This window comes from Gopherus evgoodei, chromosome 7, assembly GCF_007399415.2.
Source record: "Gopherus evgoodei ecotype Sinaloan lineage chromosome 7, rGopEvg1_v1.p, whole genome shotgun sequence".
NCBI classification, from domain to species: Eukaryota; Metazoa; Chordata; order Testudines; family Testudinidae; genus Gopherus; species Gopherus evgoodei.
The window spans coordinates 98,226,603-98,249,974 of record NC_044328.1 but is presented as its reverse complement, the minus strand read 5'-3'; the positions used below and the strand labels follow the sequence as shown (position 1 = coordinate 98,249,974).

Here is a 23,372-nt window from a genome sequence, read left to right as displayed (position 1 = left end):
CTCTGATCCTCTCCCCCACTAGAAACCTGCAACCCACTGGCACCTCAGCCCTCCCAACTAGGAACTGCCCTCCCTCCTGGACACCTCCCCAGATTCCACACCCCCCCACCCCAGCTACAGACTGTCCCCCTAAGTCTGTCCCTGCTAGGAAACTACTCCCCTGGTGTACTTGCCTTCTCCCATCACTATAATGCCCAAGAGTCTCTCTCTAGTTCCAAGATGTGTGGTGACTTTACCCAGGATCCTTTTCAGGGGGGATGGGCAGAGATCAGGGCTGATTCCGATGGGTGGTGGCGTTACCCAGAATCCTTTGCAGGGCCAGGCAGGGATGAAGGCTGGTTGTGACCTCCACTGCTGATGGGGCACACAAGCCGGGCGTTGGGGCGGGGCAGGCAGCAGGGCCGGCGCCTAGCCTTACCTGCTGGATAGCGCTCGTTGACAGGCCAGTTGTCCACCTGCAGCGTGGCATTGCCCCCGCTCCGGGTGAAGCGCACCACGTGGTACTTGCCGTCGTTAACCATGGCATTGGTCTCCTCGATGGTGATGTCATCCGTGCCTACGTTGAAGATGACCCCGATTGTGCCTTGGTCCTGGAGTGGGAGGAGAGACATCAGAGAAGGGGGTGAGGGTGAGAGCTGACAGCCAGGACCCCTGGGTTCTATCTTCAGTTCTGGGAAGGGCTTGGGGGCTAGAGTGGAGGGGAAGGGAGTCAGGACTCCTGGGATCTATCCAAGCTCCATGAGCAGGGGTGAGATCTAGTGCTTTGAGCAGGCAGGCATTACCCCCTCTCCCCTGCCTCCTGCAATGATTCTCCCTCCCAAGTGGCAGCCCGTATCATTTTTCAGGCATGGCTTTTCAAGGCCAGAAGGCGGCCCACCCAGGCCTGAGAAACAGCTGCATCTGGGGTGATGCACCAGGGCTGTTCAAACGTCACACAGCGATTCGGCAGAGTTTGAGACAGGAAGTAAGGGAGAATCTCCTGGCTGATTGTGGGGAGGCCAAATGGAATCATGTGGGTGGGAATTTGGCCAGGGACCAGAATTAAGGACCCCTGGCCTGGGGGCAGGACCAAGGTACCTTCCCTGAGCACAAGTTTGAAAGAGCCTGGCTTGGTATTTCATTGGAAAGATGGAACACCGTCATGACAGCACCCCGTGTTAAAGTGCATCCCACTCCCAGCAACACAGTGTCCCGCCAGCCCCCTGGCCCACTCTCTGCAGCACAGCACCCCTCCAGTTCCCCAGCACCTCTCCAGCTCCCCACCCCACAGTGCCCCTCTAATCCCCCACCTCACTCCCAGCAGCACAGTGCCCCTCCAGCTCCCCAGCACCTCTCCAGCTCCCCACCCTACAGTGCCTCTCTAATCCCCCACCTCACTCCCTGCACCACAGCGCCCCTCCAGCTCCCTGGCCCACTCCCAGCAGCACAGCTCCCCACCCCACAGTGCCCCTCTAATCCCCCACCTCACTCCCAGCAGCACAGCGCTCTTCCAGCTCCCCAGCATCTCTCCAGCTCCCCACCCCACAGTGCCCCTCTAACCCCCCACCTCACTCCCAGCAGCACAGTGCCCCTCCAGCTCCCTGGCCCACTCCCAGCAGCACAGCTCCCCACCCCACAGTGCCCCTCTAATCCCTCACCTCACTCCCAGCAGCACAGCGCCCCTCCAGATCCCCACCCCACAGTGCCCCTCTAATCCTCCACCTCACTCCCAGCAACACAGCACCCCTCCAGATCCCCAGCACCTCTCCAGCTCCCCACCCCACAGTGCCCCTCTAATCCCTCACCTCACTCCCAGCAGCACAGCGCCCCTCCAGCTCCCCAGCATCTCTCCAGCTCTCCACCCCACAGTGCCCCTCTAATCCCTCACCTCACTCCCAGCAGCACAGCGCCCCTCCAGCTCCCCAGCATCTCTCCAGCTCTCCACCCCACAGTGCCCCTCTAATCCCCCACCTCACTCCCTGCAGCACAGCGCCCCTCCAGCTCCCCAGCATCTCTCCAGCTCCCCACCCCACAGTACCCCCGATTCCCCACCTCACTCCCTGCAGCACAGCGCCCCTCCAGAAAAGGTTCAAAAAAGGGCAACAAAAATGATTAGGGGTATGGAACGGCTGCCATATCCGGAGAGAGATTAATAAGACTGAGAGTTTTCAGCTTGGAAAAGAGACTAAGGGGGAGATATAAATGAGATCTCTAAAATCATGGGTGTTTTCTGCACAGGTGTGCAGAAAGTGAATAGGGAAATGTTATTTACTCCTTCTCATAACATAAGAACTAGGGGCCACCAAATGAAATTAATAAGCAGCAGGTTTAAAACAAACAAAAGGAAGTATTTTTTTCACACAATGCAGAGTCAGTTTGTGTAACTCTTTGCCAGAGGATGTAGTGAAGGCCAAGTCTATAACAGGCTTCAAAAAGAACTAGATGAATTCCTGGAGGCTGGGTCTATCAATGTCTATTAGCCAGGATGGGCAGGGATGGTGTCCCAAGTCTCTGTTTGCCGGAAGCTGGGACTGAGTGACAGGGGATGGATCACTTGATGAATTACCTGTTCTGTTCATTCCCTCTGGGGCACCTGGCGTTGGCCACTGTCGGGAGACAGGCTACTGGGCTAGATGGTCCTTTGATCTGATGCAGTATGGCCGTTCTTATGTTCCAGCTCCCCAGTGCCCCTCAAGCCCCCACTCTCTGCAGCACACCACCTATTAATGACCTTCAGCAGCTCCATACAGCACAGTGCCCCCTACTGAGCCCTCCCTCACTCCTCCCAGCACAGTGCCCGCTACAGCCCCACTCCCTGCAGCACGGCCTCCATTACTGAGGTTCTGCCCTTCTCCCTGCAGCACCATGCCCCTACTGAATTTCTGGCCCACTCCCGGCAGCACAACACTCTCTAGCGCAGCACTGGGGTTAGCAATGACTGCGTGGGGAGAGCACCACCTCCCTGCACCACAGTGCCCTGTAGTGTGAGTCTGAGGGGACAGCAACCCTGGCTGAGCCCACACCATCCCCCCCCCACACCATAGCTGCTTCCTTCAAGGTCTCCCCTCCAAGGCCTGAGTGGGTCTGTCTCTGCTTAGTGAGGCAGCCCACAGATCGCTGCATGAGGACAGCCTTGGAGAAGCGTCTGCTGTGACTCCAAGTCTTGCTGGGAGGAATGGGATTTGTTAGCCAGCTGCTTGGGAGATCTATTCCCAGCAGCCTGTGCCAGACACAATCACCCCGGTGGCTCAGACCTGGGGCCAGAGTCCTCACTCCCTTACGCCAGGCTAAAGCAAGAGGAGAAAGTCCTCCCCAAAACAGGCATAGAACCTGACATTCAGCCCTTCTGCTCTAACCACTAGAACCCCATCCCTTCCTAGAACTGGGGATAGAACCCAGGAGTCCTGTTTTTCTCCCAAGCCCTGTCTCTTTAATCCCCTCTCTGGCTAATTCACTTGGGCTGCAGAGTAATCGAAGCCCCTTTAATCCAGTTCCGGGAGCCATCGATTGAAATTTCAGCCCTAAGCTCGTTTGTGTCGTCAATACGCTAACGATGAGGGCCCATCTGCGGCAGAGTGGGAATGGATCCAGCCCTGGAGCCAGGCATGGCACTGCGCATGGGCTGGAAGCCACTGGCTTCCCCCCAGCATCCCAGCCTTAGGGTATTGGGGGGAGGGGTGTCAGCTCTCTCACTCTGGTCATGTGCACGCATATGTTTCTCTGTGCCAGCATCTGTTGGTGTTTGTCCAGGAGTGTGTGTCTGATCATCTCTCGGGGTGTGTGCTTGTCTGTGCCTGTCTGTGACTGTGTGCTTTTCTATCTCTGCATGCAGGCGTGTCTGGGACCGTGTGTGTTTCTGTTATCTCTGGGTGTGTGTCTGGGACTGTGTGTATATATTTCAGTTATCTCTGTGTGCGTACATTGTGTGTTTTCAGTAGTCAGTCAGTCACAGCCTGCTGTTCCCTCTGGACTGGACCTGCCAAGGGGTAATAAAGATCTTGAAATAAATGATTGAGATCCCTGTGCACATAAGGTCCCGGATTCAAACGGGATGGGATGCTGGACACCGCCCTTGACACCAGCTTGGGCACACAGCCAGCATGCCAGACAGGGACTGCTCACTGGCCCAGAGCACCAGGGGCTAGGTGGGAAAGGCTCAGGCTGAATGAATCCCTGACTAGCCACTGCAAAATGTGCATATCCTCCAGTGAGCCCCAGACCCAAGACATTCTATCCCAGCTCTGGGAACGGAGTGATGCCTAGTGGCTAGAGCAGGGGGGCTGGGAGTCAGGACTCCTGGGTTCTATGCCCAGCTCTGCCACTAACTTCCTGCAGGAGCTTAGCATGGACCCATCCTACCATGTTGGATCCCAGATGATTTTAACCCATCTGGTGTGTGATTCTTTCTTGGCCCATGTGGTTCTGAAATTTGGATCCCTCTGTCCTGTCACACCCTGAAAGCAGTCCTGGCAGAGGCTCCTGCCTCCCAGCCCTGGGCCCCCTCAGAAAGCTGAGAGCCACCAAATACATATGTGCAGCCTCTGCTACCCTTGCAGTCGGGGGCCTGGTGCAGCGCTCAAGGGTTACAGCGCTAACCAGCGCTTAACAGCACATGGCAGGATGGGCTGCTGTGTCCCAGCTATTATGGTGCCTCATGCTGCTTATTAGAGCTGTGGATGTAATTACAGCATTACATGGGGGTTACTACAGCACGAGGGTGTGGAAGTAATGCCCTGCCTGCTGTTCGGTTTGCACAAGCAGCGCGGGACAGGGCAGTGCACCTGGGGGACAACTGCTGGGCACATATAGAGACAGCTAGTAGGATTAGAAGCATTGGCATGGCTGCACCTGTGGGATTGGGGCTTGCAATGCTGCACTGCCAAGACAATGCATGCAATATTGCACCATCAATGCAATGCATGTGATATGCAGTGACAGGGAGATACATGTACCAGGGACAGACAGAGAGATGCATGGAATAATGTTGGGACAATGCATGAAATACGCAATTACGGGATGTGATGCACAATGTGGACAACCGGGGGAATGCATGGAACACACAGTGGCAGGGTGTTACTTGAAATACTAACCACCAGAGCAATGCATGGAGTATTGCATCAGTGGGGTAATGCATGTAGGGCATCACATGCAACACGGGGTCAGTATATGTAACATGGCCTGCTGGTGCAGTATATGCAATATGCCATTGCAGAGGCAATGTATGCAATAATGCAAGGGTTGGAAACCTTTCAGAAGTGGTGTGCCGAGTCTTTATTCACTCTAATTTAAGGTTTTGCGTGCCAGTAACACATTTTAACGTTTTTAGACAGTCTCCTTCTATAAGTCTATAATATATAACTAAACTATGTTGTATGTAAAGTAAATAAGGTTTTAAAAATGTCTAAGAAGCTTCATTTAAAATTAAATTAAAATGCAGAGCCCCCCGGACCGGTGTCCAGAACCCAGGCAGTGTGAGTGCCACTGAAAATCAGCTCGTGTACTGTCTTCGGCACACATGCCATAGATTGCTTACCCCTACAATAATTTGAAGCCAGTGTACCCAATATGGACCACTGGGCCAATATAGACAGTACAGACCCACTGGACTAGCATATGCAGTATGCACTTGTAGCGCAATGCACACAATAATGTGACACTAAAGCAACACTTGGTATATGGACCACTGGGCCGGTATACATAATACTGACCACTGGGGCAACGCATACACTCTGTGTCCCTACATCAGCTTCCACTCTGTGCCCCTTTGCAGTCACTGCCGTCCTGCCAGAGCTACTGGGGTAGAGTGGCGAGGGAGCCCACATAGTATGGTGAGGAGGGGTGCCCCTTGGGTACCCGGCATGGTGAGTGCCCCTAAGCTCTGCAGGAGCAGAGCAGCTGGCAGTGCTACAGAGATGGCTCACTGTGGGGTGGCCATGCCTGCTCTGATTGTAAGTGCACCGCAACCTTTTCCTCTGCCTCCTCTCCCCATCCTGCCCCAAACAGCCCCCATCTAGCCCTCCTCACCAGCCAGCAGGGCACCATCATCCCCAAGCTCTCAGCAACGGCCCTGTCACAGCGTCCGGCTAACTGGTACCAGCGCCGCAGCACCCCAGGGGCAGAGGAGAACCACTCATCTCCCTGGGAGCAGAGATTAGTCTGGTCCCGTGCTGGGCCTGCTTCCAGGGGTCATAATGGGCCTCAGGTCTGCCCCAGAGTGGGGCGGAGTGGGGAAGATTTTGCCCATGGAACTTGTCGAATGCCACACACTAGTGGCTGGGCTGGGTTGCAGCTGCATCTGGGGTGGAGCAAGAGGGTCAGGGTCTGGCTCCTTTAACACAAGAGGCAGAGGAACAAGCTATGTCTCAGCTGCACAGGGGTGCATATTGGTCCTCCAAGCTGGGTGTGAGGGAGCTGGGGATGCCCCTCGAAAACAGGAATCCCACCAACTCCTGGGTGCTATGGGAACCTGCACGGGCATGTTAGCAAACAGGGCACTGGAGACAGTGGGAAGGCATCCCCTGTATTGGCCCTCAGCTGTGACACAGACTGTCATGGGGTGGGGGCAGCACTTCCCTGGGGCAGAGCAGGTCTGGAGAGCCCCCTACTGCCCATGCCCCTTGCTGCAGCTCAGCCTTTGCTAAGCAGGTCACTGGCAGCAGAGGGGATGGAGCTGGGAAGAGCAGTGGGGCACAGGGCTGTGGGGAGACTGCAGGCGAGAGGAACTGGGGGACCCTCTCATATGGTATCATCGAGCTGCTCTGGATCAGGCCCATCTATCCCATTAACCCTCCCCTGTTCCCAAGGCCACAGACAGACCAATGAGCTCATCCAGCCCAGTCTCCCCCTCTCCCTTTCACCCTGGACCAGACCAATGGGCCCACCCAGCCCGTTTCCCCCTTTCTTCCTTCCAACCCAGATCAGACCAATGCGCTCATCCAGCCTGGCCACCCCCTCTCTCACAGTTCTAAATCAGATCAATGGCCCCATCCAGCCCGGTCTCCGCCAATCTCCCTTACACCTTGGAACAGACCAATGGGCTCATCCAGCCCAGTCTCCCCTTCTCCCTTCTGCCCCGGATCAGACCAATGGGCCCACCCATCCCCCTCTCCCCCCTCCCTTCCACCCCAGAACAGACCAATGGACCCATCCAGCCCAGTCTCTCCCTCTCCCTTCTGCCCCAGATCAGACCAATGGGCCACCCATCCCAGTCTGCCCCCCTCCCTTCCACCCCAGAACAGACCAACGGGCCCATCCAGCCCAGTCTCCCCTCTTCCCTTCCATCCTGGATCAGACCAATGGGCCAATCCATCTCGGTCTCCCCCCACCCCTGGGTTTTCTTTCCTGGATTCCTGCATTGTGGCTAATGTACCTCATACTTGAGGTGAGCCAAGGCCCAAGCAGTAATGGATCAGCTGTACTGCCCTGCTGGTGAGGGATAGGGTTGGGGAATTTCCTCCAGACCACTCTCTTCTTCCTTTGGCGATTAGCCAGGGACCAGGAGCAGGAGATCTGATTAGCTCTGCAACAGCCCAATATCTGCACAGCCACAGATGCTAGTCCTGGTGGCATCACTACTCAGCTGGCATGTAACTCTGCTCCCTGCTCAGAGCTGGGCAGCCAGCACACTAGTGGGGAAAGGAAGATGGGGTACGGAAACAGTGGGAGGGACCTGGGGGGAGAAGAGATGTGGGAGGACAAGAAGGAACAATGGGAGGGAAAAAGATCTGAGGGAGGAAGAAGACTGGAGGAAAGGGTGGGAGATGCAGCGCCATCCAGTCATGTGATGAGGCTGGGAGGAGGAACTGGGGCAGTATTTGGAAAGACCCTGGGGGGGAAGGTGCTGAGGGTCACTCGGGGGGAGATTTAAGCTGCAGGTGCTGATGGTCACTCAGGGAGATTTAAGCTGCAGAGGCTGAGGGTCACTCGGGGGGAGATTTAAGCTGCTCCCCAGCATCGGAAGTTCAAAGGGGACACAGGGAATGAACAAACTGACAAAGCCGAGTGGCAAGAACACCAAATAAAGCTCTGGGATAGAGCAAAGCACTCGCTGCCTGAGCACAACTGCTCTGGTGTGCTGGCTGTCCACAGTCGTCTGCCCAATGCACCTCACAAGGCCAGGAAGAGCCACTCTAGCCACACCAAGATGGCCACCACTGTACAAGGCAACCTAATGGCCACCACACCTAATTTCTGTTTGCCCACTAGTTTTGTCTGTCTGTTAAGATTATGCTCTTCTCAGCAAGCAGCATGATCCCCAAAATGTCCACTAGACCACTCCAGGCAACAAAACGGCCACTTCCCCAATGTCTGCTTCCAACTGGTGTGGTCCTATCTATTAATTTTATGATCCTCCCAACAAACAATATGATCCCCAAGATGGCTGCTGTGCCACGCAAGGCAACAAAATGGCTGCCAGCCTGATGTCTGCTTGCCCACCAGTTATGTCTGTTTGTCTGTTAAGATTACCACCTTCCCAGTGAGAAGTGTGAACCCCAAGATGGCTGCAATGCCATGTGAAGCAACAAAATAGCTGCCACCAGGTAGCATCCGAGGACTGGTTGCCCATTAATCTTGTCCCTCTGTCCATCTCAAGAAAGCACTGGAAATGCTAAGATCTACCCATCAAGGAGTGTGGTTCAAAAATAGCTGCCGTCACCCATGCCGAGCAAGACAAGAAAATGGCTGCCATTTCAATTAACTCTGATATCTGCTGGCTACTCCTGCCTGTCTGTCTTTCTGTCAAGAAAACACCAGAAATACTCATATTACGATCTTCCCACCAAGAAGTATGATCTCCAAGTTGGCTGCTGCCACCCACACCAAGCAAGGCAACAAAATGGCTGACCCTGTCTCAGTGAACTGTGACGTCTGGCTGCCTGCTAGTCTTGGCTGTCTGTCTTTCCTTCTCTCAAGAAGACACCACAAACGTAACACTATGATCTTTCCAACAAGGAGTTGGCTCTTCAAAGAGAGGGAGGTGTATCATCACCCAAGCTATGCAAGATAACAAAATGTCCGCCTCCTCAGTCAACCTCAGATAGCAGACTGTCTGCTATTCCTAGCCATCTCTCTGTCAAGAAGCCATTGGAAATGTTAATATTTTGATCCTTCCAACAAACTGTATGTCTCTCAAGATGGCTATGGACAAGCAAGATACCAAAGTGGCCACCACTTCACTGAACTTTGACATCTAATCTTGTCTCTTTATCTGTCTCAGGAAGACACTGGAAATATGAGGACTGGGCTCTTCCCAGTTGTGCATACAACCACAAGATGGCTGCTGCTGCTCACACCAACCAAAATGGCCACTGTCTTAGTGAACTGCCCACTAATCTCATCTTTCTGTCTCTGTGTCTCAAAAAGACACTAGAAATATTAAGACTTTTGCCTTCCCAACCCAGTATGACCCCAAGATGGCTGCTATCACCCAGGCCAACAAAATGACTGTCGCTTCAGGGAACTCAGGACATCCAGCAACCACTCATCTTTTCTTCTCTCTGTCTTTCAACAAGGCACTGGGAGTATTAAGACAAGGATTGTCCTTACAAGATGCGTGGTCCCAAGATGGCTGCTGCCAGTCACGTCAAGCCAGGTAAAAGACACTGCCTTCGTGACCTCCAACATATGGCTGCCCCTAGCCTTGTCTGTCTACTGCAAGGAAGCACTGAGAATATTAAGACCTTCTCAACTGGGAGTGTGATCCCAAGATGGTTGCCAACAGCCATGCCAACAAAATGGCTGCCACCACCTATGCCACCCCCAAATGAACCCACCGGTCCCTGACTTGGCTGCTTCCCAACAAACAGGGAAGGAAGGTTGTCTTTCCCAGTGCTTCTCAATGCACAAAAAGGCTAAGGACAGTGTGAACCACATTGGGGCCTAATTCCTGTTGGGTTCTCCACACCTGGGATAACCCCATCAAGGGAATCTTCCTGAATTCCCCCCAAGATTATAGTTGGGCCCCTGCTCCTTTGTCGGTCAGGAGTGACTGACAGGCTACTCACTCATCTGTTCATGATGAGCAGTGTATTGTAGCAGGCTCCACCACGCCCTGGATGGGCCCCCCAAGCCAACACTGGATGCTTTGTTCAGAGACATTTGTGAGGAGAGAGATGCTTCCCAACATTCCCTCAGCTCCCCATACTACCAGGCAGTCTGATCAACCCTCCTCCAGCCCATTTCATCCCGACCCCCCAGTCCCTGGATCAGACCAAAGGGCCCTCAAGCCCCGTATCTCTCCCTGCCACCGTGGATCAGAACCGTGGATCAAACCCATGGGCCCATCCAGCCTGGTATCCCACCTTTCCCTGCTGCCCCTGATCAGAACAATGGGCCCAGTCTGGTGTTCTGGGTGGCCCATATTTGATGACCCTGAGAACGATCCTGATGTGCACGGCCAGCCATGTGATGCTTTTTGTGGGCGTGCCATTTGTTTGCAAGACCTGTGGTGCCATTTACTAGCCCTTTACAGCCCAATCTCAGCATGCTGGGGCTGCCAACAGCCACTTAACCTCAGTGGACAAATCAATAGCAAAGTGGTTTTCTGCTTTACTGCCCCTGGCCTGGGACATGGGGCTATTCTGGGTAGACATGGAGGAGTCAGGACAATGCTCTGCAGGGGATGGTCACCCGGGACCTCGCAGGCAGCACTGCCCCAGTGTGGCACTAGGGGGTGCTGTGCTGCAGGGAGTGGAGGCTTAGTGGGGTGCTCTTTCCCCTGGCAGTCAGGAGCGGCGCCAGGGTTTCTGACACCCTAGGCGGACAGCCATTTCGCCACCCCCCGCGGGTCCGGTGGACCTACCGCAGTGATGCCAGCGGACAGTCCGCTGCTGGAAAGGCTCCGGTGGAGCTGCCGCAGTGATGCCGGCGGGCGGTCCACTGGTCTAAAAGCTCCGGTGGACCTGCCGCAGGCATGACTGCAGTAGGTCCGCCGGAGCCTTTAGACCAGCGCACCGTCCGCCGAAATGACTGCGGCAGCTCCACCGGAGCCTTTCCAGCAGCGGACTGTCTGCCGGCATCACTGCGGTAGGTCCACCGGACCCACGTGCCGCCCCCCCCGGCAAAATAGCGCCCCCCCCAAATTCTGGCGCCCTAGGCCATTGCCTAGGTCACCTAAATGATAGTGCTGGCCCTGCTGGCAGTCGGTGCTGGCCCCAATGCCCAATGTGGCCCTAGCGGGCACTGCGCTAGAAGGGTGCAGAAGAAAGCAGGCAGCTGCTGATGCTGGGGATGCCTTTTCACATTCTGGGATTGCTGGGATGCTGCCCACATGATGACAACAGTCAGGGGCATTATATGGCCCCCATGCCTGGGATGATGCCAGCTCTGGCTACACTACCAGTCCTACTGCCTGTCCAGCTTGCCAGCCCCTCATCGCTGCTCCCAGACATTAACTTCTGCCCCCCCCCCCCCCCCCAAATACCCTGTTGGATTTGGGGACCCCTTCAAACTCCCTTTTTTTGAACCCCTTCTTCACATCATCTCTACTAAGAACTGCAGCCTCTCCCTCCATGGATGCAAGAGCAGCCTGCTCTGCCAACTCCCCGACCTCTTCACCTCATTCCAAACCATAACTGAACAGGTCTCTATAGTCATTTCTCTGTCTCCTGTTCCTCATGCTGTGCAGCTTGGCACAGAGGGAGGGCCCCACACTTGGGGGGTGGGGAGAGGGATGTGTGCAGCACGCGGCACAATGGGCCCCCGATCTCCGTTATGGTCTCTAGGGGTTGCCCTAATACATGTATTAATACTAATCTGAGTTCGGGATAAAATATGTAGAAACAAATACTAATAATACAAACTAATAACTGACATTCACACATCCCCCTAATGAAAATCTCGTCTCTTGGGCCGGTGCTGAGATGCAGCTGCCTCTTGGGTGAGGAGTAGGGCAATCACAGTACAATCAGAATCCCGGCACCCACAGCCCTCACCCTACATGGGGCCCAGGATCAAGGTGGTTTGTTGGTAGGAAGCTATTTTGCTCCATCAATCTCTTGGCTTTGGCTACGTCGCCCGCTGGGCGGCTGAGCGGGCTCAATCTCGCTCCATCCAGCTGTCAGGCTGCATGAACAGCATTGCTAACCCTGTGGATGCACCTGTAATAGAGTCATCTAGGAGGGCTGAGCGCTGCCTGCATCAGGGTGGGTGGGGATTAAGGCAGCCTTGTGTTAGGGCGGCAGTCCTGGGCACCACAGGCCTTTGGCCCAGAGTGCCAGCCCTTCGGCACGCCTATCCCAGCGGGGGTTGCCCCAGATGATGTCACCTTTGGAGCTGAGGCACTCCCAGCCAGGCACCAGGACCTTCAGGAGCTCAGCTGGGCAGGGGAGTGATGGCGCAGATGGACATAGGAGTCCGAGGAAGCTGCGGATGCTGCTCTGGCTTGGGCCATGTGCCCCATTCCCCGTTAAAGGGCAATAAAGGGTAATTGTTAATTAGAAGCTAATGAGTCTGATTGGGTGCCAGGTGGCTCCAAACTCATTGGTGCACCTGTAATTACTGCACCCATGCCTAAGACTTCCAGGGCTGCTGGGCAGAGGGGACAGGAGCAGAATGGGGATAGGGCATGGCATATTGACCCCCCCGCCGATTCACAGTGGGACTGACCACTCCTCCCTCCCTCTCAGGAGAAAGCTCTATTCTGCCCCTTCCCTCGCCTCCCCTCCCCACCCCAAGAGCCCCTCTACCCTCCCCCCACCAGATGTGGAAATCTCTCTCCCATTCACCTCTCTAACCCCACATCTTGTCCCCTCTCCTTGCCCCACCCGCCTACCGCTTGCTGGTGCCCAGCCCCAGCGATGGTGGGCCCAGGACAGACACAGATCTGTCCTGGCTCCCACACTAACAGGTTCCCCTCTGGCGGCAGGTTATTAATAAGTGATGGGCGGAGATGGCTGGGAGCAGAGCAGAGCTGCTTCTCAGATATTCAGCCACAACCCGGCGCCGTCCCTGGGACCCAGCTCAGACTCTTACAACAGGGCACAGACCGTGGAGATCTGCAATCCTGTGCTGAGGGCACCTAGCAAACCAAGGGTGGAACCCAGGAGTCATTGACTTCCAATCCCTAGCTCTAACCACTTCAGCCCACTCTTCTCCCACAGCTGGGGATAGAGCCCAGGAGTCCTGGTTCCCAGCACTCCCCTGCTCTAACCACTAGACCCCACTCCCCTCCCCAAGCTGTAGACTGGGCTGCAGAGAGGTTTTGGGGGTTCGGGGGCAAAATCTGAAACAGGCCCCACAACTCTTCCAACAAAATTACTACTGGGAGGGGACCAAGGAGGGAAGAGGGGTTGGAGGGGGAGCCCACCCTGCACTCATAGACTCACAGACTCTAGGACTGGAAGGGACCTCGAGAGGTCATCGAGTCCAGTCCCCTGCCCTCATGGCAGGACCAAATACTGTCTAGACCATCCCTAATAGACATTTATCTAACCTACTCTTAAATATCTCCAGAGATGGAGATTCCACAACTTCCCTAGGAAATTTATTCCAGTGTTTAACTACCCTGACAGTTAGGAACTTTTTCCTAATGTCCAACCTAAATCTCCCTTGCTGCAGTTTAAGCCCATTGCTTCTTGTTCTATCATTGGAGGCTAAAGTGAACAAGTTTTCTCCCTCCTCCTGATGACACCCTTTTAGATACCTGAAAACTGCTATCATGTCCCCTCTCAGTCTTCTCTTTTCCAAACTAAACAAACCCAATTCCTTCAGCCTTCCTTCATAGGTCATGTTCTCAAGACCTTTAATCATTCTTGTTGCTCTTCTCTGGACCCTCTCCAATTTCTCCACATCTTTCTTGAAATGCGGTGCCCAGAACTGGACACAATACTCCAGTTGAGGCCTAACCAGCACAGCGTAAAGCGGAAGAATGACTTCTCGTGTCTTGTTTACAACACACCTGTTAATGCATCCCAGAATCATGTTTGCTTTTTTTGCAACAGTATCACACTGTTGACTCATATTAAGCTTGTGGTCCACTATGACCCCTAGATTTCTTTCTGCCATACTCCTTCCTAGACAGTCTCTTCCCATTCTGTATGTGTGAAACTGATTGTTCCTTCCTAAGTGGAGCACTTTGCATTTATCTTTATTAAACTTCATCCTGTTTACCTCAGACCATTTCTCCAATTTGTCCAGATCATTTTGAATTTTGACCCTGTCCTCCAAAGCAGTTGCAATCCCTCCCAGTTTGGTATCGTCCGCAAACTTAATAAGCGTACTTTCTATGCCAACATCTAAATCGTTGATGAAGATATTGAACAGAGCCGGTCCCAAAACAGACCCCTGCGGAACCCCACTTGTTATACCTTTCCAGCAGGATTGGGAGCCATTAATAACTACTCTCTGAGTACGGTTATCCAGCCAGTTACGCACCCACCTTATAGTAGCCCCATCTAAATTGTACCTTCCTAGTTTATCTATAAGAATATCATGCGAGACCGTATCAAATGCCTTACTAAAGTCTAGTCTCACCGCGCATCAGCAGCTCCTGTCCCATGGGGCTGGGCTCTGCTCCCCATTCTGAGCTGTGGCACACGGGGTTGCAGCGCATCTCAGAGATGGCCCACTCAGGCACACATCCACCCCCTCTCATGACTGAGAGGTGGCAGACCTGAGCAGCACTGCGACCCTGTGTGCCACTCAGTTTGGGGGCCTTCTCAACTGGGGGGTCTGGGGGAAAAAAAACCTCTCTCTTTGGGCAGTGCTGGCTGGAGATAGAACCCAGGCGTTTCAACCCGCAGGCCTCCTCTGTGCTAACCACTAGACCCCACACCTGTCCCAGAACGGGGACAGAACCCAGGAGTCCTGACCCCCAGGCCTCCCCTGTTCTAACTACTAGTTCCCATTTTCCTCCCAGAGCTGGGAATAGGCTTTCCCCCATTACACCAGAGCCCCTTCCCATTTACTAACAAAAGCTGCATCATTATTATATTTCTTTTTCCTCCATCTTCTAACAAAATGAGAAAAATGCATGTTTGTTTTCCCCCCTGAAGCCGTGTTTTTAGCCAGGCTGAATCTGTGCTGAGAAAGCCAGCTCTGGAGAGCTTTATCCCAGATTCCATGGATCTCGGGGTGCTGGCAGTGGGGGAGAAGGAGGGGATAGTGTCTGTGCAGTGCCCAGCTCCTCAGGGCCTGATTTCAGTCGGTCTGTGCGGTGCCTGGCACAAGGTCTCTGATCTCGGCCAGGAGGAGGGCAGTTGTGCAGCACCCAGCCCAACGGGGTCCCCAGTCTGAGCTGTGGATGTCTGTGTAGCTCCCAGCACAACAGGACCCCCAATCTCAGTTAGGGTCCCTCCCCCTTAATTATTATTCCAATTTAACAAACCTTTCCAAAAGCTGAGGCGCTCGGTGAGATGATAATGCAGAAATCTCTTGTGGCTGCCAATAAAACCTTTATAATGATAATAAAGGAAGAATGGAGATTTCCAGCCCCTCCTCCTCTTCCGTTAGCAATCTAAAAATACGCTGGCTGGCGCAGAGGGCTAGCTAGCTGGCGCACTGGCACTCCTGACTGTCAGTTACACTGAGTGGGTCAGGCCTCCATGGTCCACACAATTACAGGGCTCACCTTTTATCAGCACTCGCAACTCAAGAGGGCTCCCAAGACTCGGAATAGGTTTTCTTCCCATTCACGTCCCCACGCTTTCTCTTGAAAGTGGGACGTAATTGTAACTGGCAGCGTCACATCCTTGGGCCATCTGTCGTAGGGACGGCTGAATTACATTTACCACTTGGTTAGGCACTCGAGTTACTCTCGCCACGCCAATGCGCTCAGCGGTACCATGTGAACTGATACTGGAGGCTGGGGTGAGGGGCACAGCTGGCAGTCAAAGTGGGATGGGGCCTCCCCCGTCCACACCCCAGCCTGCCCAGCAGCAGCTGGGCTCAAGGGCTTAACTTCCGCACCCCAGAGATAGACAGGCTAGCACAGGGGGTTTATTTCTGTACAGTGTGCATCAGAAAAATGGTGCCCCAACTGCAGTGTGAAGGGTTTATTAAGCTTCCTCAGGGATAACTGGTGTAACTAAGCCACTCGGATGAACTGTGGTCAGCCCTATCGAATCTTCCCGCCACCCAGTCCCAGCAGCCCATAAACCATCAGCAACTGGGCAGGTCTGACCCCAGCCAGTAGGACGCAGTGCTGTGCACACAAACAAAAGTTAGCGAACTAATCCGAGCAGGTCAGCCAGGGAGTGGCCCTGAGGTCTGGGGCTCAGCACTGACTGCCAGAGGAGAGCCCCTGCCCTGCCCCAAAGCGCCCCCTAGTGCTGCCCTGGCGCACTGGGCCCAGCACTGACTGTGAGGGGAGAGCGCCCCTGCCCCGCTCCCTGCAGCACTGTGGGTCAAAGTCCTTGCCTTGGCCATCTCACACTCAGCACTGGCTGGGCCTGGCCTCACTTAGCCCAGGGGAGCAAGCAACTGGGGGAGAGGGATAAGCCCCCTGCCAACCAGAAACTGTTAATGTTTGTCTTGAAAAGGGTTGCTAAGGTTGAGGAAGGTGGCAGCAATTCAGCAGGGAGAGCTAATGCGCACACCCATCGCTGGGTACATATCCACCCATACACTCCTCCCGGGGTGCACACACATCCACACACCTTTCCCCAGGTATACTCACACACACTCCTCCCCAAGTATACACACCCCTCCCTGGGTACACCCACACCCACACCCCCCTCCCCAGGTATACACACCCCTCCCCAAGTATACACCCCTCCCTGCGTGCACACACATCCACACACCCTTCCCCTGGTATACTCACACACACCCCTCCCCAGGTATACACACCCCTCCTCAAGTATACACACACACACACACAACTTCCCTCCCCAAGTATACACACAGATGTACTCTCCTCCCCAAGTGTCACGGAGTGTGGGGGAGTCCAGCCCTGCACCCCTCTTCCTGGGACCCACAGTGACTCTCAGCCAGCCAGTAAAACAGAAGGTTTATTGGACAACAGGAACACAGGTTACAGCAGAGCTTGCAGGCACAGTCAGGACCCCTCCACCGAGTCCTTCTGGGCTTTCAGGGTGCTTGGATCCTAGCTAGGATACCCTGAATTCCGTCCATCCAGCCCCAAGCCCAAACTCAAACTGCTTCCCTCCTGCCACTCCCTTCCTTTGTCCCCTTCCCGGGCAAAGGTGTTGACCTTTCCCCTCCCTTACCTAGCTCAGGTTACAGGCCCTGGCATCGTCCATCTCCTAAAGTCCTCCCCTGCTCTCCCACTCCCCACACAGACAGTCCCTACTGTATCACATCTCTCCCCCCTTCGAGACTGAACTGAGCAGGGTCACTCTGCCCAGTGACCTGGGGAAGTTCAGGGCCCCCTCTCCGGGACAACGCATCCGCTGTCATGTTGGCACTTCCCTTCACATGGACCACGTCCATGTCATAGTCCTGCAGGAGCAGGCTCCACCTCAGGAGCTTGGCGTTGGCTCCTTTCAGCTGGTGCAGCCAGGTCAGGGGAGAGTCGTCGGTGTACACGGTGAAGTGTCGCCCAAAGAGATATGGCTCTAGCTTCTTAAGGGCCCACACCATGGCCAGGCATTCCTTCTCGATGGCCGCGTAGCTTTGTTCCCGGGGTAACAGCTTCTTACTCAGGTACACGATGGGGTGTCTCTCCCCCTTTTCATCCTCCTGCATTAACACCGCCCCCAGTCCCGTGTCTGAGGCATCGGTGAACACCATAAAGGGTTTGTCAAAATCTGGGTTTGCCAGAACTGGGCCACTAACCAGAGCCTCCTTCAGCGCCCGGAAAGCCTCCTGGCACTGCTCAGTCCAGATCACCTGGTCTGGCTTCCCCTTTTTGCACAGTTCAGTGATGGGGCCGGCTATGGCACTGAAGTGGGGCACGAACCTTCGATAGTACCCCGCTATCCCAATAAAGGCCTGGACCTGCTTTTTGGTTTGGGGAGCAGGCCAGTCTCTGATCACCTCCACCTTGGCTGGTTCCGGCTTCAGGCAGCCGCTCCCCACCCGATGGCCCAGGTAAGATACTTCAGCCATCCCCACCTTGCACTTCTCAGCCTTTACTGTTAACCCAGCCTTTCGGAGTCGGTCCAGGACTTGTTTAACCTGGGACATGTGGTCCTCCCAGGTCTGGCTGAAGACGCAGATGTCGTCAATATACGCCACGGCAAAACTCTACATCCCCCTCAGTAGCTGATCCACCAGGCGCTGGAAGGTGGACGGTGCTCTCTTGAGGTCGAAGGGCAGGGTCAGAAACTCATAGAGCCCCAGAGGGGTGACAAAGGCCGATTTCAGCCTGGCATCTGCATCCAGCGGCACTTGCCAGTAGCCTTTGGTAAGATCCATAGTGGTGAGGTACCGAGCACCTCCCAGCTTGTCTAGGAGCTCGTCAGGCCTGGGCATAGGGTAGGCATCAGATACGGTGATGGCATTGAGCTTTCGATAGTCCACACAGAACCGGATTGACCCATCCTTCTTGGGGACCAGCACCACTGGCGAGGCCCAAGGGCTGGAAGACGGCTGGATCACCCCCAAAGCCAGCATGTCCCTGACCTCTCTTTCAAGATCCTGGGCAGTTTTACCAGTGACCCGAAAAGGGGAGCATCTTATAGGGGGATGTGACCCGGTCTCCACCCGGTGGACAGTCAAATTAGTGCGTCCAGGCTGGTTGGAAAACAGCTGTCGGTATAGATGCAGCACCCCCCTGATCTCAGCGTGCTGGCCCGGGGTCAGTTGATCAGAGAGGGGAATTGCCCCCAGGGGGGAACCAGCTTTTGTCCCAGGAAATAGATCTACTAAGGGGTCATCTCCCTGCCCCTCCCAATGTCCACACACGGCCAACACCACATTCCCCCTGTCGTAGTATGGTTTCATCATGTTCACATGGTACACCCGACGGTGATGTGCCCGGTTTGACAGCTCCACCACATAGTTTACCTCATTCAGTTGCTTGATAACCTTGAAGGGCCCTTCCCAGGCGGCCTGGAGTTTGTTTCTCCTCACGGGGATGAGAACCATCACCTGATCCCCGGTGGCGAAGGCACGGGCCCGTGCCGTGCGGTCATACCAGACCTTCTGCCTCCTCTGGGCTCGGGCCAGATTCTCCCTGGCCAGGCCCATGAGCTCGGCCAGTCTTTCCCGGAAGGTCAGGACATACTCCACCACTGACTCTCCCTCGGGAGCGGCCTTCCCCTCCCATTTACCTCCAGGGAAACAATGCACTCTTTCCGGAGGGGTAGCCCCGCGCCCATCCGGTAAACCAAAAACCCGGAGCCTGGAGCATCCACAGGTGGTATGTTGCCAGCCCCCCTTTCCTGGGAATGTAGCCCCTCCTCCGATTGGGTTTTTACCCAGTCCACCCTCTGCTGGTTGGGTCTGCTTGGTCTGTCCCTGAGCTTGGGGCACTGGGCCCGTATGTGACCTCGTTGGCCACAGCGATAGCAGCCCATGTCTCGTGGGTCCCCTTGAGTGGGTCAGAGGGACCTGACGCTGGATGTTCCCCTTTTGGGGGGGTTCTCCATAGGCCCCCTTTGGGAGGTCCCATGATGACTCTCTCTCTGTGTTGAGGCAGGCCTGCTCCTTCGAGACTCCTCCCTGCCATCCCCTGCCTGACTGTCCACAAATTCGTCGGCCAGCTGGCCTGCGTGCTGTGGGTTCTCCGGCTTCTGGTCCATCAACCACAGCCTCAAGTCGGACGGGCACTGCTCGTACAGGTGCTCCAGTATGAATAGGTCAAGCAGGTCCTCTTTACTTTGGGCCCCATCTGTCCACTTGCGGGCATACCCCTGTGCCCGGTTGACCAGTTGTAGGTATGTGATCTCACGGGTTTTACGCTGGCTCCGGAACTTTTTCCGGTACATCTCAGGAGTCAGTCCAAACTCGCGGAGCAGGGCCTGTTTGAACAGTTCGTAGTCCCCTGCCTCCGCCCCTTTCAGTCGGCTGTACACCTCCACGGCTGTGGAGTCCAGTAAGGGGGTGAGAACTGCGATCCTGTCTGCAGGGTCAACCCTGTGCAGCTCGCAGGCATTCTCAAAGGCCGTCAGGAAGGTATCTATGTGCTCCCCCTCCTTACGCCGGGGCAGCAAGTGCTTATCAAAGCTCTTTGTAGGCTTGGGTCCCCCCTCACTCACCGCAGCCGGGGCCTCACTTCTCCTCAGCTGGGCCAGGTCCAGCTCATGTTTACGCTGTTTCTCCTTCTCCTCCCGCTCATGTTTACGCTGGTTCTCCTCATGTTTACACTGGTTCTCCTCATGTTTATGCTGTTTCGCCTTCTCCTCCAGCTCTTGCCTCTTTAACTCGAGCTCCTCCCGTTTCAGCTCCCTTTCATATTCCAGCCGCATCCGCTCCATGGATGCCGAGCATCGCAGGGAGGATCCCCTGCTGGCCGGGGGTGTCACGGTGCCCTCGGTATACACTGGGCTCCTCCTCACCCTTCCCCTAGGCCTAGGAAGGGGGGGTCTCGGGAAGCCCTCATCCGCCGGCTGACCACTCCCAGCGGGGACAGACCCTGGTGCCTGCGCTGCATCTGCCCGGCTGCTTCTCTCAGAGACAGGGCTCCGTTCATTCATGCGGTCTCCCTCCTCCAGCTGGGCAATCAGCTGATCCTTGCTGAGCTTCCCCGAGCGCAGCCACCTCTGCTTGCACAGCTCCAGCAGGTCGCACTTGCGCCGCTTGGCATACATCTTCCTGCTGGCCACTCACAAGCCGGGGTGCTCGCCGCTCCCCACGGTTTCCAGGGGGACCCCTAGTGCACCAGCCCTTTTTGAGGTCACTACCTCTCTGCCAGGGTCAAGCTGCAGACTCCTCCGCCCCTGGGACCGCTCGCTGCAATCCCCCGGGGGACCCTGTTACTGCAAAGTCCTTCTCACTGGGCACACACTCCCAGGGGTTAATCACCCCTTCGTTTTACTGCTCCCCAGTCACTTACTGCAGGAAGCGCCGTCCACGGGGTGCAGTATCTCCCGCCGCTGCCACCAGTTGTCACGGAGTGTGGGGGAGTCCGGCCCTGCACCCCTCTTCCTGGGACCCACAGTGACTCTCAGCCAGCCAGTAAAACAGAAGGTTTATTGGACAACAGGAACACAGGTTACAGCAGAGCTTGCAGGCACAGTCAGGACCCCTCCACCGAGTCCTTCTGGGCTTTCAGGGTGCTTGGATCCTAGCTAGGATACCCTGAATTCCGTCCATCCAGCCCCAAGCCCAAACTCAAACTGCTTCCCTCCTGCCACTCCCTTCCTTTGTCCCCTTCCCGGGCAAAGGTGTTGACCTTTCCCCTCCCTTACCTAGCTCAGGTTACAGGCCCTGGCATCGTCCATCCCCTAAAGTCCTCCCCTGCTCTCCCACTCCCCACACAGACAGTCCTTACTGCATCACACCAAGTATACACGCACACACACACGCATGACCCCCTCCCCAGGTTCTCACACACACACACAGGTACACACGGCTGTGCTCCAGGCTCCACGCAGAGGGCCCTGCATGAGGCGGGTGCAAGGAGCTGGTTAACATGCAGCTCACAGAGGACTCATCAAGCTCCTCTGCCTCTCCTTTGTGCAGCAGGCATGGCACAGAGGGGGTGTGGGGTGGGGGTGAGCGATGACACAGCTGCCGTGGGGTGACAGCTGCCCCCACGCACTACGGGCTCAGCCCCAGGCACACAATTCACCCTTTCCTTGGAGGACAGGCCTGATTTCGAGCCCTGGGCTTGGGCTGGATGGGGTGGGGGAGACACTCCAACCCAGGGTCCACAGGATACTCCTAACAGGTCTTCAGGCCATCAAATCTCTCGTGGTCTCCGCTGTGAGGAGAAGCAGCGTTCCAGGGAAACAGGCACCGAGCGGAGACAGAGCGCCCCCACCAGTGTCAGCCACACCAGGGAGAGCAAAGCAAGGTCTCTACATCCCAATTCTCTTCCCCCTTCCCCTGCTCTAGCCCCAAGGCTGGAGAGGGAACCCAGGAGTCCAGTGCTCCCACCCTGGCTGAGAGGTTCTCTCAGTAGCTGATGCTGGACCAGTGAGCATCGATACTGGAACCCCAGCAACAATTAGGGGATGAGGAATTTACTAACAACCCGCTGACTCCACCCCCAAGTCATCCCTGGGAGCAGGGAGGGACTGAGCACACACAGACCCCACCCCAGAACAGGCTGGATACCAGCTGGATGGGCACGTCTATTGAACAGGTGTGCTCTGGGTCAAGCTGCCTCAGGCTGGATGCAGGGATCCTGGGGGGAGCCCCTGGCTGGGTTACACAGCTCCGACCAGGCACTCGGAACAGCCTGCCCAGCCTTACCAATCCCCAATGCTAGGAGCCGCAGGCCAAACCCACTCAAACCCTCCCAGCCAAACGCAACAAGCAGGGCCCAGCCAGGAGCCAAATTCACTATTTAAAGGGGTCTTTTGGCTGAGGCAGCCTGAGAGAGGGGAAGAAAGGAGTGATTTCTCCCCCTGAAACCCAGGGGGCTTGTCTTGCGAGCGTCCCTTTAAATTCCCTGCGTGTCGGGTGACCTAGATGGAAAAAGAGGCAGCAATCAGCAGTGCTGGGCTTTCACATGCACACAGCGCAGCCACAGCGAGAGACGCAGGGAGAGAAATACAGGGCCGGTCTGCCTCTATATATCTTCATCAGAGCAAGAGACATGGATTTCTCTAGCACCTTCCACCCTCACCGCTTCCAAAGTGCTCCTGGAGCAATATGCAAACCAGACACAGAGATCGCTCAGACGCAGCCGCTTCGGGGGGTTTGTGGGGGCCATTTGTACAGAGATCTCTAGCCAGGGCTGATGCAGCTGCCTCTGGGGTGCCATGTAGTGGGGGTGCGGGTAGGGATGCATTAGGCAGCAGCAATGCAGCTGAGTCGGTGACTTGCATTCTACAGCTGGTTCTGGGTGCATGGTCTATTGGGTTAGAACAGAGGGGCTGGGAGCCAGGACTCCTGGGTCCTAGCTGTAGCTCTGGGGCAGAGGAGGGAATGGGCTCTACAGAGTTAGTGCAGTGACTCCACATTCATCTACGTCCCACCTCTCTTCCCCCTCCCAACCTCCTGTCTCTTCCACATGCTCAACCTCCACCCAATCCCATCAGAGACCAGGTCCCCATGGCCTGATCCCCCCCCACCCCTCCAGCTGGGTTGCAGGTGTCTGGATTTCCACCCCCGCTGTAGCCAGACCCAAAGGAAGCGGCAATCATTGCATAATTCAGGCCCATCATGCTGAGCCTTTTCATCCGGTCGCGTGGGTGTGTGTGTGTGGGGAGATCAGGCTGTTGCTCCTCCCCAGAGCGCTCAGGCCCAAAGATGAGAGCCCCCATGCCAACTAGGACACAGGAGGCAAAGAGAAGCCCTTGGGAGATGAGCCTGGTTTAACTGGTCAGCTCCATGTGGTGGGAGCTGGGCTTTGAACCAAAGCTTGATTCTGGGCCCAGAGC

At 55.6% G+C, this 23,372-nt stretch overlaps 1 protein-coding gene across 30 annotated transcripts in view; it reads right to left on the bottom strand.

Moving 5' to 3' along the window:
- NRXN2 (neurexin 2) overlaps nt 1–23,372 on the bottom strand; it is a 339,529-nt gene that overhangs the window by 51,826 nt on the left and 264,331 nt on the right. For all 30 annotated transcript variants that reach the window (XM_030569276.1, XM_030569274.1, XM_030569293.1 and 27 more), the window contains one exon: nt 419–590. In XM_030569276.1, the coding sequence (XP_030425136.1) occupies nt 419–590 (172 nt within the window). The remainder of the gene's footprint in view (nt 1–418; nt 591–23,372) is intronic.